The sequence below is a fragment of the Haemaphysalis longicornis genome, unplaced genomic scaffold, assembly GCF_048455015.1.
Source record: "Haemaphysalis longicornis isolate Haplotype H1 unplaced genomic scaffold, Haemaphysalis longicornis Haplotype H1 scaffold_66, whole genome shotgun sequence".
Taxonomy (NCBI): domain Eukaryota; kingdom Metazoa; phylum Arthropoda; class Arachnida; order Ixodida; family Ixodidae; genus Haemaphysalis; species Haemaphysalis longicornis.
In genome coordinates, this window is record NW_027526417.1 from 479,199 (window position 1) to 492,046 (window position 12,848).

Genomic DNA, 12,848 nt, shown 5'->3' on the forward strand with positions numbered 1-12,848 from the left:
TGAGTACTCTGCCCCAGTATCGTGTGGCGCTTCGGATTCCCGTCATTCTTTTTATGCAGAGCTGCACTCTTCGGGATGCAGTATGCTGTAGCAGCACCGCAAATACAACTATACATGATGATTAGACGTCCGAAATAACGATTGAAATATTTCCCTCTTTTTTTTAGCAAGCACATGATACTGTCACTCTTTTCTAGGTCTGCTAGCTATCTGATATAGAGCTTGAGTCAAACTTGCGCGGCTGTAGTTTGCTGGTTTGTTTTTGGGCACTTATTAAAACCTTCTTCAATGCGTTTTTTTATACAGTTCAAGACAAATAAATTCGCCATTTTGTTCCCGCACACGTTATGCTTTTAAGCACGGGCCCTAACAATCAACAGCGTTAAAAACTACGTATGCTGTCCAGTCGCATAGTTTCCCAGAAGACAAAGAAATTATTACATGCTGTATCCACGTACTAACTATTGCAGTGTATTGTAAAAACGAATATACCGATCGTGTGGCACACTTTACGACCATCCTTTGCTTGCACGTGCAGATGTAGTAACAAGAGCGCTCAATTGAGCTCCTCTTCGGCCTCGTCACGAGACTGCCAGAACATCTTGGAGTTCATCGAGCGTGGATTGACGTAAGTAAGGTCCTCGCCGCGGTCTTTTCGTGCAACCAGTTCGGCGACGCTCAGAATGGGAGCGTCGGGAGGAACAAAGTCCGACGTTCCAAACAGCACAGAACGCGACATTTGTCCTAAAGCATTGTCAAGGTGGCGGACGTTGGCCTCGTCGATTTCGGAGGACGGAGGCAGGGGATCGTAGAGTGATTCACGGCGCCACCTGTCCAATGTGTGGACGGCGTACGCGCTGCGCCAGGATGCGTAGGCGTGTGGGTCGTGCAGCGCTGCGATCATGTCCACGCCACACTCGAGGCCGGAGCTCATGCAGTGGACGAGGTGAGGGTGGTTCTCAACGACCATGCTGTATGGCAGGTTACCAGCGTTGTAGTACCACAAGGATCCGTTGTAGCTGCGAAGGTTGTAAACACAGGGTTTGTGATAATGATTGCCCACATTTGTTCCCGTAATACCTCTAGAACTCTCATACTGGTCGTGGCAGTGCGCTGTTTGAACCCCTGAAAAAACGTGTGATCGTTCCCTAAACACTAAAGATCATTGCTTGTTTCATTCGAAAACTTTAGCCTTTTATATTATTTTGGTAAATCCTAGCCGGCAGGAATTGTCACCTTGGTATAAGATTTCCAACATGCTACATAGGAATCGAAATCTGAAATTTTATATTAAACATATCGAAAAGGCAGCGCCACTTGAGTTATGGCTGCATGCCTTCCTTCTGTGTGAAACATGGTATAACAAACATGCAAACGGTTTTTCACCTGCACTCCAAGCTTTCAACTTCAATACAAACTATGCAGAATGTTAAAAGACGACGAATGCGAACATCATAAAAGCTGCCGTCACAGTTGGAATGAACTTTTGCCTTTGTCCGGATAGGATGACATAGCCTGCCTCCCAATGTGTCGCTTCAAAAAGGGGCCATTCAGGCAAAATACAAGTTTGTTTTATTCGAGAGATTTAGTGTTTCACAACGCACTCAGCACTTCTCCGACAACAAACAATGCTTTATTCACTGAAAAATTAAACATTTTAAACCAAAATTCAATATATCCCGTAATATTGCGTGTTTTCATTACGCCGAAAATGACGACATATCCAGAGCAGAGCCTTGAAACTAGAGGCGGCCTGCCCAACAGGCCTGCTACCATCTCACAGACGGCCGTTTGGTTATCCTGTTATCCCCACTTTCAGAGACGGCGATGAAGTGCTGAAGTTCCAGTGTTCGCACTTTGCTTCTTACCAGACTTCTATACCTGCCGTATTTTTACTACTGTTCATACTAATCGTTTCTTAAAACGTGAGCTATCAATCAAAAAACATGGTCATGCAATTGACCGTGCCGCTTATGTCAGTTGGTCAGTGTTGTGTGAGACAAGTCCAACGCGTCCGACGGCTGTGTAAGGCAGTGTCAGCCGGCAAAGTGCCGCACTAACTGCTTCGGAGTTTACGTGTTCCTTCGTAACTTTAATTCTTAACCCCACAGATCTTACTCCTTTAAAAAGAATGTGCCTTAAATTTAAGCGCATATAGCTTGTTCCGCAAGCTTATAAGCCCTGTCTAATTGGCGTAGGCTTTTGCTTGCCTCAGCCAATCGCACAGCTGGGCATATAAGAATATTGCAGAGTGGTATTGTCGGCGTAAGTAGTGTGCTTGGTATTTGAGTCCATATCAACTAGACTGGTCACATATGTACAAAAAAGAAGGCCATACACTACCCTGAAAAACACCCGCGACTCTTACAGGTGTTTCAGAAAATGCCCTAAGTGTTTTCAGAAACGGGATTCTATATTACAGACAGGATGTCAGAAGGTCATCCTTCTGCCAGGATTCTATACTGACAGTATTTCAGAAGGCACGCCGCGGATATCACAGTGTCAAGTTTTTGCAACGACAGCTATGTTGATGGATTCGGCAGCCCTACTAAAATCAACAACCACACCTATAGTTCATACCATAAGCTAGCTGCAGCACTGTGGAGGCTACATTGTTGTACCCCTCATGGCGACTAACTCACCGCGAAGGAAGCGACAAAGGGCGCCGGGGTCTTGCGGCGCCACTTGCCGATAGGGGAGAAGGGAATGTCCATTCAGGACCCCCTTCAGGGCGAGTTAGGCGCCCTCAGTGGGCGTACTATTGATAACAATGTAGCCTCCACAGTGCTGCAGCTAGCTTGTGCTATGAACTATAGACATTCGAATTTTTTCAGGATAGTCTGTTCTTAATCGCGCACTGCAAGCTGAGAGGACATATTCTAACGAAATTTTATTGTTCAGTCTCGTCCCATCCAGGAAGTCTCACATACGATTGTGGGTTATTTTTTCTAGGAATTCAGAAGAAATAGAAATATATTGGCCTGTAATCACGGATATCTGTTCTAAAGATTTTCTTTAAGAGAGAAAGAACATGCGCTATCTGCATTTTATTGAGAAATAGCCCAGACTTGACACATCGATCGCAGGCATGTGTCAGGATAGGAGCAATAATATCTAAAACATATTTTACTTGTTTGATTTGTAGGTTTTAGCGCCTAACATTTTACTATTTTTGAATTCACTATATTGACGCTTTATCTCTGCTTCGTTTGTGGGGTAAAAAAACTGTGTACCAAAAGCGGTACGTGATATCGCAGAAACTCATGGCTTCACAAAAGTCGAGAAATAATGATCAAATGTGCTTCGTAACGCCTCTTTAACTTGGGTGCCGTCTGTGATTTATTGCATGTCTGTAGGAGCACTTGAGTTGTTCAGTAAAGAATGAAGTCTCTGAGAAACTCTTGCGACCTGGTTCTCGAAAGAGTGAAACGATTGGTCGTAACACTGGGCTTTTGCTTGTCGGAACTCCTTGTCTAGCTTAATACGAAATTTCATAAACCATTCATATCGGTTATAAAGATGTTCATTTGTTGTCTACGGCTTGAAAATTTTAGACGAAAGATCGCAGGCTTTGCGGAAGAAATCACTTGGAGTAACATTCGTCAAAAATGTATATCGGGACCGGGCGGCCGTTGTATCGCACCACCATCACTTCAGCGAACAGCGCCGCCGGTGGCGAACCGTTCGTCAGTGGAATGCCGGTGGCAATCGGCAGTGAGCAGTTGTGCATCTCTTTCTGTCGTTCTGCCGCGGTGCGGCTTGCAAAGCGTAGATAATTACAAGGACTTTTTTCAGATCGGTAAATCTTGAAAGTAGAGGCGAAAGTACGAGGCATGCCATGTGCGTGATTTACGCCCATGCTGAGTAATTAGAAATAGCAGACGACACTGAATGCGCAAGCTGGAAGTTCCTTCGGGTAGATTTTTCCTGCCTGCATGCAGTTTGCGTTTGGAGGAATAAATTGCAGCCGGTGTGTGCAGCCGATCCAGGTATGGCGTTGTGCACAAGCGAAAGACAAAATTGGAGGGTGCCTCTTGAGGTTTAACCCAAAACAGAAATTGTGATGGGGTACACTCCGTAACTTCATTAATTATGCTGTTTACTTTCACAGAAATACGTTTGCTACAGTCACCGGGAATCGTTTATACAAAAAATACCGCATGATAGTTAAATGTTATTGCTTGTCGTGGAAAAGCATTGCTTTGCAAGATTTGCTGGTTAGTTGATTAACTGTTTTTCAAAAAAATTCCTGCGTGTGTTAAGGACGAGACACAGGAGGGTGTAGTAAAGCTGCCCTTAATTTCACAACCAAATGCTGCGGTCGAGGTGTACCAGCTTCCACCTACGCTTGAAAAATCATGCACTTTTCCGTCTAAAGATGATGGTGGTTCATCGCAAAGCTTTCTCGTGTGGGTTCTCTTGATTCCATTCTGGATTTAAACTTTGACTAGTTTAGCTTTGAATTTGACCGGCATGCAGTTTGGTCTTTTGATTGCAGCGTTTTTGACTTTGACCCTTTCCTATTCTATTTCGCACGCAGAAAGCTTTGCGTTCAACCGTGCTCGTCGTTAGAGGGCTGGGTGATTTTGCTGTTTAATTTTCCACTTATCCTAACTACTTCCAACGTGTCGGAAATGCGCCTGTGCTGGGGCTGATGCACACTTATTTGAGGCGACTAGTCGCGCGTTGTTGGTGTTATCACAAGGCGTTACACGATTATTTTAGGTACTCGGCAAAGAATACTTATGCATTAAAAAACACAGGCTGACGTGAACACTGCCACATTTTTTAACTAACAGTGCCAGCCTTTATTCTACGCAGGTGGTAAAAAAGTAAGGGCAGGGGGGATGGTTTGTAGGTTGAGCTGTTGGGTGGTTAAATGACTTTGTCCTCTTGATAATATGACCACTACAAATGTGGGGGTTCCGCTTCGGCTCACAGGCTCCCATACTGTCACTTAGGGCCATAGCCGGCTTTTTCTTCGGATAGGGTTTTGAGTTATGGGACGAACCCCTCTGGCCACTCATGAAATCCGAAGGCGCGAATGTCACGGTTACAGAATGAAAGTGTAAGCTGCTGCGATGTTTCAACGGCCACGTGCTAATCGATCTCGTACGCACGCGCCTTTCTCTTCAAAACACGCATATCGAGGTATCCCACCGTTAAGATCGGCGTGAAAATCGTAGTCATTGAAACCAGTTAAAGGGGTAGAAAAAAATACTAAAATAATAGTTTTATTCCTGCTCAGATCGCGCGGAGCCATGCGCAGCGCGCTGCAAAAAGCGCTCATTTCAAGCCTTGGAAGTATTCAATACGTTTAAGTAGTCGTTAGTGCATTTAAGAAGAAATTAATACTTACAATGGTAGTTTTATTCGCACCCAGATCGGGTGCAACCAAGCGTAGATCGCTGCAAGAAGCGCTCCTGTCATTGTAGCCCATACCCAAGTTTAAAAGCGTCCGACAGGTTCATGTAGCCGGTATCGCATCAAAAATCCCAATACATCTGTCTAGACTTCGTTTCACCGCACATGTCCGCTCACAACACCACCAAAACATCCGAAGCATCAAAGCAACACCGCAAAAACAATGGAAGGCTGCGTACTCCAATGCACCGGCTCACTCTACCAACGAGGGGAGCACCGAGTGGTGGCGCCACCCGTCCGGCTGCCCGGTCCCTATAAAGTCATCGTACGCCGCATCAGCCGTCTGTACGGTGAAAACATCATTACAGTCAAATACCTGTAATTGACTGCGACAAGTTTCCAGCCCATCTTGCGTGATGGTTTGTGGTGTGAAGGATCAACTTTTGTGTTTTTGTACTTTCTTTATTTGTTTTGTTACAAGACGACGACTAGGATGAGAACAAGGAAGAAGTAGGGCAGGCACGCAGCCAGCGCCGGTTCGGTCTCATGGCTGACGTCTTCTAAATAGTGGAAATACATTGTTCGCCCATCTCGTGGTTCACTTCCTTTTTCCTGTCACCACGTAACATATTTGGTGGAGTGTGCGGGGTAATCACCTTCATTCTGGCCCACAGCATCTCGCCGTCTTGACTCCTGAAGCGATCTTCTCCAGGCTCTTGGAACGCGTCGGCATGCCCCAGCCCCGGTGAGCCATCACGGCATCTGTTCCCCAGCCCGTTCCCCAGCCTATGACGGGCCGAAATCAGCCGAGACGTGAGAAGCCGCGACCAGACAAGACGACGATGTCATCCCCCTGCCCCGTTCGCCGGCGCGTCTTCTCAAGGGCTTTGTACATTGCTTCATGACGTCGGCGGGCATCGGTGTTCGGGGCAGTGTTCACCAAGCTCTTCATCCTCACCGTGGTGGCAAGGACGTATTCACTGTGTATTTTAATTTCATCGTTCGTACTCACTACACTCGCTCATCTACTAAAGCCTCGACCAGGACGGTCATCCTCGACGGCGGGGTGATGTTACCAGACGACGACGAGGATGAGAACAAGGAAGAAGAAGTAGGGCAGGCGCGCAGCCAGCGCCGGTTCGGTCTCATGGCTAACGTCTTGTAAATAGTGAGAATACATTGTTCGCCCATCTCATGGTTCACGTCCTTTGTCCTGCCACCACGTAGCAATTTATTTATTTATTTATTTATTGGTGTTCACAAAAGTGGGAAGTGACCAGGGTAAAAGCCGTTCTGCGACGGTTTTGGGGGTTCCTTGGCCACCCGCGGCAACGACTGGCGCCGATCACAAGCAAACACACAGCCGGCATGAACAATTTCATGAAATATTCAATTCTAATTTACACTTAAAATTATTTACACTTTATGATTTACACTTAAAAATATGCTATGGCTATATGAAAATTGCTATGGCTGTATGAAAATACGCCAGCTGTGATAATATTTGGGGAGATATTGGTAACAGACAAGTCAAGCTGTGGTTAAGGAGGAAATTACATTAGAACAGTCGTATAATGCTAACAAACTTTCGAGGTTACGCCTTCCAAGACAATCAGCTACTATATTGACGTAGGAATAGCCTACAGGCAGAGGCTGGTCTGTACCCAGCAACGGCAGCAGGAGAAAGCAACTCTTCAGTTAAGGTATAGAAACGCTCTGTATTGCCGGTTAGCGTCCGATAAACAACAGAATAGAGTCTGAACACCTAGGACAGATAACACCTCAGAGTCAAGTGTGGCACAACAAAGCTCGTAAATGAAATTAACGGTGATTGTATCACGAGGCTGGCGCCCCCACCACCAGATACTGTTCTGTATCCAGCGAGACATTGCTATTTAGGTAAGCACCACGGGGCAGAAAACTGATCATACCAAGTTTTAGTCAGAAGAATAAAGTCAAATTAAAACTGAACACACCCTCTCCCCCCCCCTCCCCCCCCCCAAAAAAAAGAAAAAGAAAGTTCGCCTTCCAGCAGTGCGTTTTGCTCAGACATTAACTCCATCGCTGAAATATCAAAAGCTCCGCTGCCCACCGAGGTGGCTGAGTGGCTGAGGCGTTGTACCGCTGAGACGAAGGACGCAGGTTTGATTCCCGGCTGCGGCGGCCCCTTTTCTGATCTAGGCCAACAGTGAAAACGCTCGTGTGTTCAAAATTTCGGCGCACGTTGGAGATCCCCATGTGGTCAAAATTAATCCGGAGCCCTCCACTACGGCGCGCCCCATCGCCTATGTGTATAGCGTCGGCTCGTTAAATCTCATTATCAATCAGAGAGCTTCGCTTGGCGCTTTGTGCAAGTTCGCTTTCTCACAGTGCCTTTGCTCGGACATCGAGATCAGCGCTTTCGAATTAACGGGCAGCATTGATTACAGAGAACAATATTTACGCTGAATATCGTCTAGAGGCTGAGGCATATCAAACATACTTAGAACTGAGCAGGTTGAAACGTCTCTGGAAAGCGCCATGGTCGCCAGATGCTCAAATTTTAGGCTTTGGAAGGAGAACAGCCGATAGCCTTCAGCACTTGTTACAGAGAAAACCATTGGGGCTCAACGATAAGCATTAGATGGGACAAGATGTGCCAATCGTCTAACGGGTTGTCGCTGACTTCCCTGCGAATTTCGATATCCTCATCCTGCGGTGTATCTGCGCAGTGCACCTGGCAACTGATCTAGGGAATCAAGTGCGGTAAATTTTCGTGTGTGAGTTTAAAGTTGAAGCGGAGGCCACAAGGCGTGATAATTTCCTTTTCCTCCGCCTTGTCCTTTACACAGGCTACGAAGCCTCAATGCAAACGTGCCGTCTTGAGTACCGACCCCTATCTCCACCGGAATGAAACACTATACTCACTGTGATCTCCGCAACCAAGACTAAGGAATCAACGAGCAGCGCTTTGGTGCTGATGACGTGCTTCCGCAGTTAGCGCGTACGTCGGCAGCGCACACCCTCGAGAGGCCTTCGCGCTGGCCCAAAGATAGAATCCCGTACTTACACGAAATGGAAATCTGCCTCTGCAATCTCACGCCGTCGTGGGCGTCGCCATAGAGACTAGCAAAGTTCCAATCCTAGCTGATTTGGGTATATCGCTGTGGTCATTCCTAATGGCAGGTGCTGAGCTACTCGAGGGCAGCGTCAAATGCCCTCGAAAGGCTGGTGTGTGTACGCTTCGCTCCTGCGCAACAGCTGCGCTCCTGCGCAGCAATCACACTTAACAGCGAAGCTTTGTAGCCCATATTTATAGTTTTGTTGCTTCAGTGAATGAATGAATGAATGAATTTATTACAGAAGGGATGGCACTCTGGCCTGTTGGGGGAAATAGGGGAAGGGGTACAGGGTCGATAAAGCTTAAGTTCTGTTGACGAGGTAAGCCTCCTTCACGAAGGCCCATAGTCCAAGTAGCACGTCGTTGGCGTTATCCCTTGGATACAGCCAATCCTGCAGAGATGTGGCGCCAGGAGGCTTGTGTCTTGCTCGGATTCCTTGCAGGGCCCTACATGACCACAGCAAGTGGCTGATTGTCGGTCTATCTTGGTGGCACAGGGAGCACAGAAGTCGGTCTGGTGGAACTTGTGCGTTCCTGTGTTGGTGGTAGTGTTCCCAGCGAGCTACGATGTCTTCCGTAATGGCGTACCCCGTGCGGGCCTTTGTTAAAAGAACTTGTGCAGCTCGTGGGATGTTGCGGGGTATCGGGTGCTGTAGCTCGGGAATCGTTGCTCTGAGTTCTTTTTTGCTTCCTTGTCGAATTGTCTTCCTGCGTTCCTCAGGGGAATGGTTATGTGAAAGAGAAGGCGCTGCAGACTCCGAGGGGTGGTTGAGAATTGTCTCCCTCGCGAGCCTATGGGCCTCCTTATTCCCGGGGTTACCTGTGTGGCCAGGTATCCACTGCACTTGTATGTCGATGTTATGGTCACGCTGGAAGGTTCCACAGAGTTCTTTTATACGATGAGGTGTAGTGTGTCGTCGTGGCGGGGTGCGTAACGCTTTGATGGCTTCGAGGCTATCCGTGAAGATTATAACTCGAGTTGTATTTTCACCTATAACGTCTGGTATCATGTGGGCACATAGGAGGATGGCTTGCAGTTCGAGTTCAGCTTCAGTGAAAAAAATTAGCTCCAATCCGCGCTTTGAAGGTGGTCGGAAAGAAGCTTCAAACGACACCCACAACAATTGCCCACACGACGTCACTTGAATTCACACACGCAGCTCTACAGAAAGGTAAACCAGAGATTCTACCAGCCGTTACCGGGGATTCACGGGGACAGCATCCCCAACGCAGCAGCGTCAGCCACGGCTGGGCTAAAGTCTCTTCATCTGCTTTAGCTAAGTAGCGACAACGATTGATGTGCCGACGCGCCCTGCCATTGGCTCACGCCTTAGTTCCTGTTCCGGTTTCGAAAAAGTTCCGGTTACGGCTTGCGTTTTCCGTTTCCGTCCGCCATGATCGGTCAAGCTGTTTTGCTTGATCTGTGTAGCCCACGTTGTTTCTGTGTGATCCCTATTCTGCGTGTGCGCTAGCCGCACATTCTGAATTGCAACGGCCGCTTGTGATTGTAGGGGCACTTTTGAAGAGGATATATAGTCTTGTGGATAGGCTACCTGCCCCGGAGTGCATGGCACTGCGAGATGGTGGACTGCTGCGCGTTTAACTGGACAACACAGTCTGGCAAAGCGAAGGCGTTGTTTGCCGCGCCGTTCGGCAAGCTCAACGCCAAACGCAGGAACGTTTGGCTCCACAGGATAGGCAGAAAAGACTTCCAGCCTACCAAGTCGACTAAACTATGCAAGGTGAGTTTCTACTTTACTGCAACAGTCTGCTCTGCTGCTGCGGCACGGGCGTAACACCGCTTGATCGCCGTGTTAAACGCGACAGCCTGCGCGACAGAAACGCCGTGCCTTAAAAAAAAGCTCTCGGTTAAACCTTTAGTTTCGAGCATATTATTTTGATTAATTTTGACCTCCTGGGGATCTTCAACGTGCGTCGAAATCTCGACACACGGACGTTTTAGCTTTTCGCCTGCATCGTAAAAGCAGCCACCGTGGCCTGTATCGATCCTTGGGCTCAGCAGCACATCTTACTTAACCCGTGAGCCACCGTGGTTCGTTCAATTTTGAAAGGCGTTGAAATAGCTTCGAATGAGAGTGAAGGCAGTCTAGTAATACAAGTTTTTGCAACGAATCGCCTCAACGCGTGTAATCCAGAATCGTAGAAACTTCCTAATCTGCCGCCAATGGGTATCACTTTAAACATCGACACATCCCTCTACCCATTTACATCACGAGTCATTCCGTTCACTTTCTCTGATTTTCTGCAGGCTAGCCTTGAACTGCATTGGTAGCTCTACAGCGACTTCTTTTTGTGGTGTAATGTGTACCTGTTTCTTTAACACAGCTGCTATGCAGTCTAACTACGCAAAGGACCAGTTTGAGCCAAGCATCCTCCGGAAGTTCCGCATAAAGAAGCTAAGGAGTACTGCTGTTCCATCGGTATTCAGCCACAGGCCAGAAAATTCATCACGCAAGCTGCCGCACCATCGAAGTTGTGCTGCAGGTGGAAGCGCTGGAAGTGAGTGCTGGCTTATTTAACAAAAGGTCATGTCCGATGTTATCAAAGCTAAATGTAGATTCCCATTCATGCCTATGTATATCTATAACCATAAAAAATCAAATTTTCAGCAACTGGAATCGAGCCTGGACATTCTCTATAGATAAGCCCACTTGCTACAGCTAAGTGCTCACCGTCTGGTCAATGTTCGCAGCTAAAAGATGAGCGTGACGTTACAAAAAACCAACCAGCATTTTTGCAAAGTCCTTTTGCCAAGGTTTTTGAAATTGCGTTATTTAGGCATTTATCTTTCTTTTTTATACGTCAAGTAACAGATGCTCAGCATGTATTTCTAAAGACTGATCGGTTGAAACCAACTTGACAACGTTTGTCGAATGCACTAGCTGAATCATCGCCAATCGCGGCAAGGTTGAGGTAATGTACTTTGATCTGGTCGGTTGAAACCAACCTGACAGCGTCTGTTGAATGCACTAGCTGAATCATCGCCAATCGCGGCCAGGTTGATGTAATGTACTTTGATCTGTCTAAGGCTTTTGACTTGGTGGATGAAAATCTTCTACTTCAAAAGCTGCTGTGAATGGTGTTTGCTGCAACCTTTATATGTTCATTCGTGACTATCTAAATAGCTGACCAAACCGACCAAACGTAGGTGGCGTGTTGTCTAAACCATTTTTTTCCAAGACAGGAGTCCCTCAAAGCTCCATTTTGGGTCCACTTTTGTTCAATGTTTTTATTAACGACCTGGCTTGTTCAGTAAGTAATAGCCAAATGCTACGTGGATGACATCAAGCTGTTCCGAAAAGTTGACTCTCGTGATGACTGTGCCCTTTTAGCACTGTGTCTTGTTAACAAGTTATTAATAAATCTTACCAAAACACGTGTAATGAGTCCAACCAGCAAATGCAAAAGTGTGTTATATGATTACACGTTAGATCAATGCATCCTGAGAAGGGTTGATTGGTGTCATGACCTAGGGATTTTTGTCAATTTAGCCCTACGCTTTCATCTGCCCATTGAAAAGCTTGTTTAAAAGGCATACACTCAGTCAGGAGTAATATCAAGCATCACACGTTTTTTCCGTAATGTGTCGTGCCTCAAACGTTTGTTTTTATCCTTAGCCATTCCGAAACTTCATTTTGGGTCTATCCTATGAAAAAACGTGTATGCAAGCCAGGCTGCGAAGATTGAAGATGTTCGACGACGTTTTGTTAGTATTGTTTATGATAGGCATTTTGATCGGAGAGCGTATTACCACTATAATAACATTTTGGATAAATTGCACTTGGTAACACTGTCCAAGAGAAGGAAGGATGCAGATTTTATATTTCTGTTTAAATATTTGCATCGTGTGACTGAGTGAGAGAGTTTGCCGTCGTCAATACACAGCTATTTTGAGAATTGAATGTGTTGGGAACAAAGTTTGTTTTCCTATGCAACGATTTTTTATTTGTATAATGATGTAAGGTTGCTGATGTTGCTGATGTTGCTGATGTTTTAGCTATATGTCGGCATTGAAACTAGGTCTTGTGAAGTTATAGTGTCTCATGTGTTGATATTCATGTTTGTTCTCTTTTGAATGGTGTTTTCTTTTATTTATATTTATACAGGAGCGGTTGATGGTGATTGCTCATGTTTCGGTTTTGGCATTCAGCTGAGTGATTGTGAAGCTGCTAGTTGTTTAAGTTTTTGCCTGTGGTGACCTCTTTTTCACTGATGCATTGTTAATACAGCTACGAAATTTTATAGTTCCTCCATTCATCCTTCTGCACATTGTGTAATTCTGCTACGTGTTCCTTATAATTTGCTTATCCCTTATGCTATACCGTCTAATACATAAGAGGGAGTGCATTTCCAGTTTGCTGTT

General features: G+C 46.2%; 1 protein-coding gene across 1 annotated transcript in view; it reads right to left on the reverse strand.

The window, feature by feature from the left end:
• Nucleotides 1-556: 556 nt before the first annotated feature.
• The window catches only part of LOC144144191 (uncharacterized), a 57,352-nt gene continuing 45,060 nt past the window's right edge, over nt 557-12,848 (reverse strand). Inside the window, exon 3 of the mRNA XM_077675555.1 lies at nt 557-1,019. Within this exon, the coding sequence (XP_077531681.1) occupies nt 557-1,019 (463 nt within the window). The remainder of the gene's footprint in view (nt 1,020-12,848) is intronic.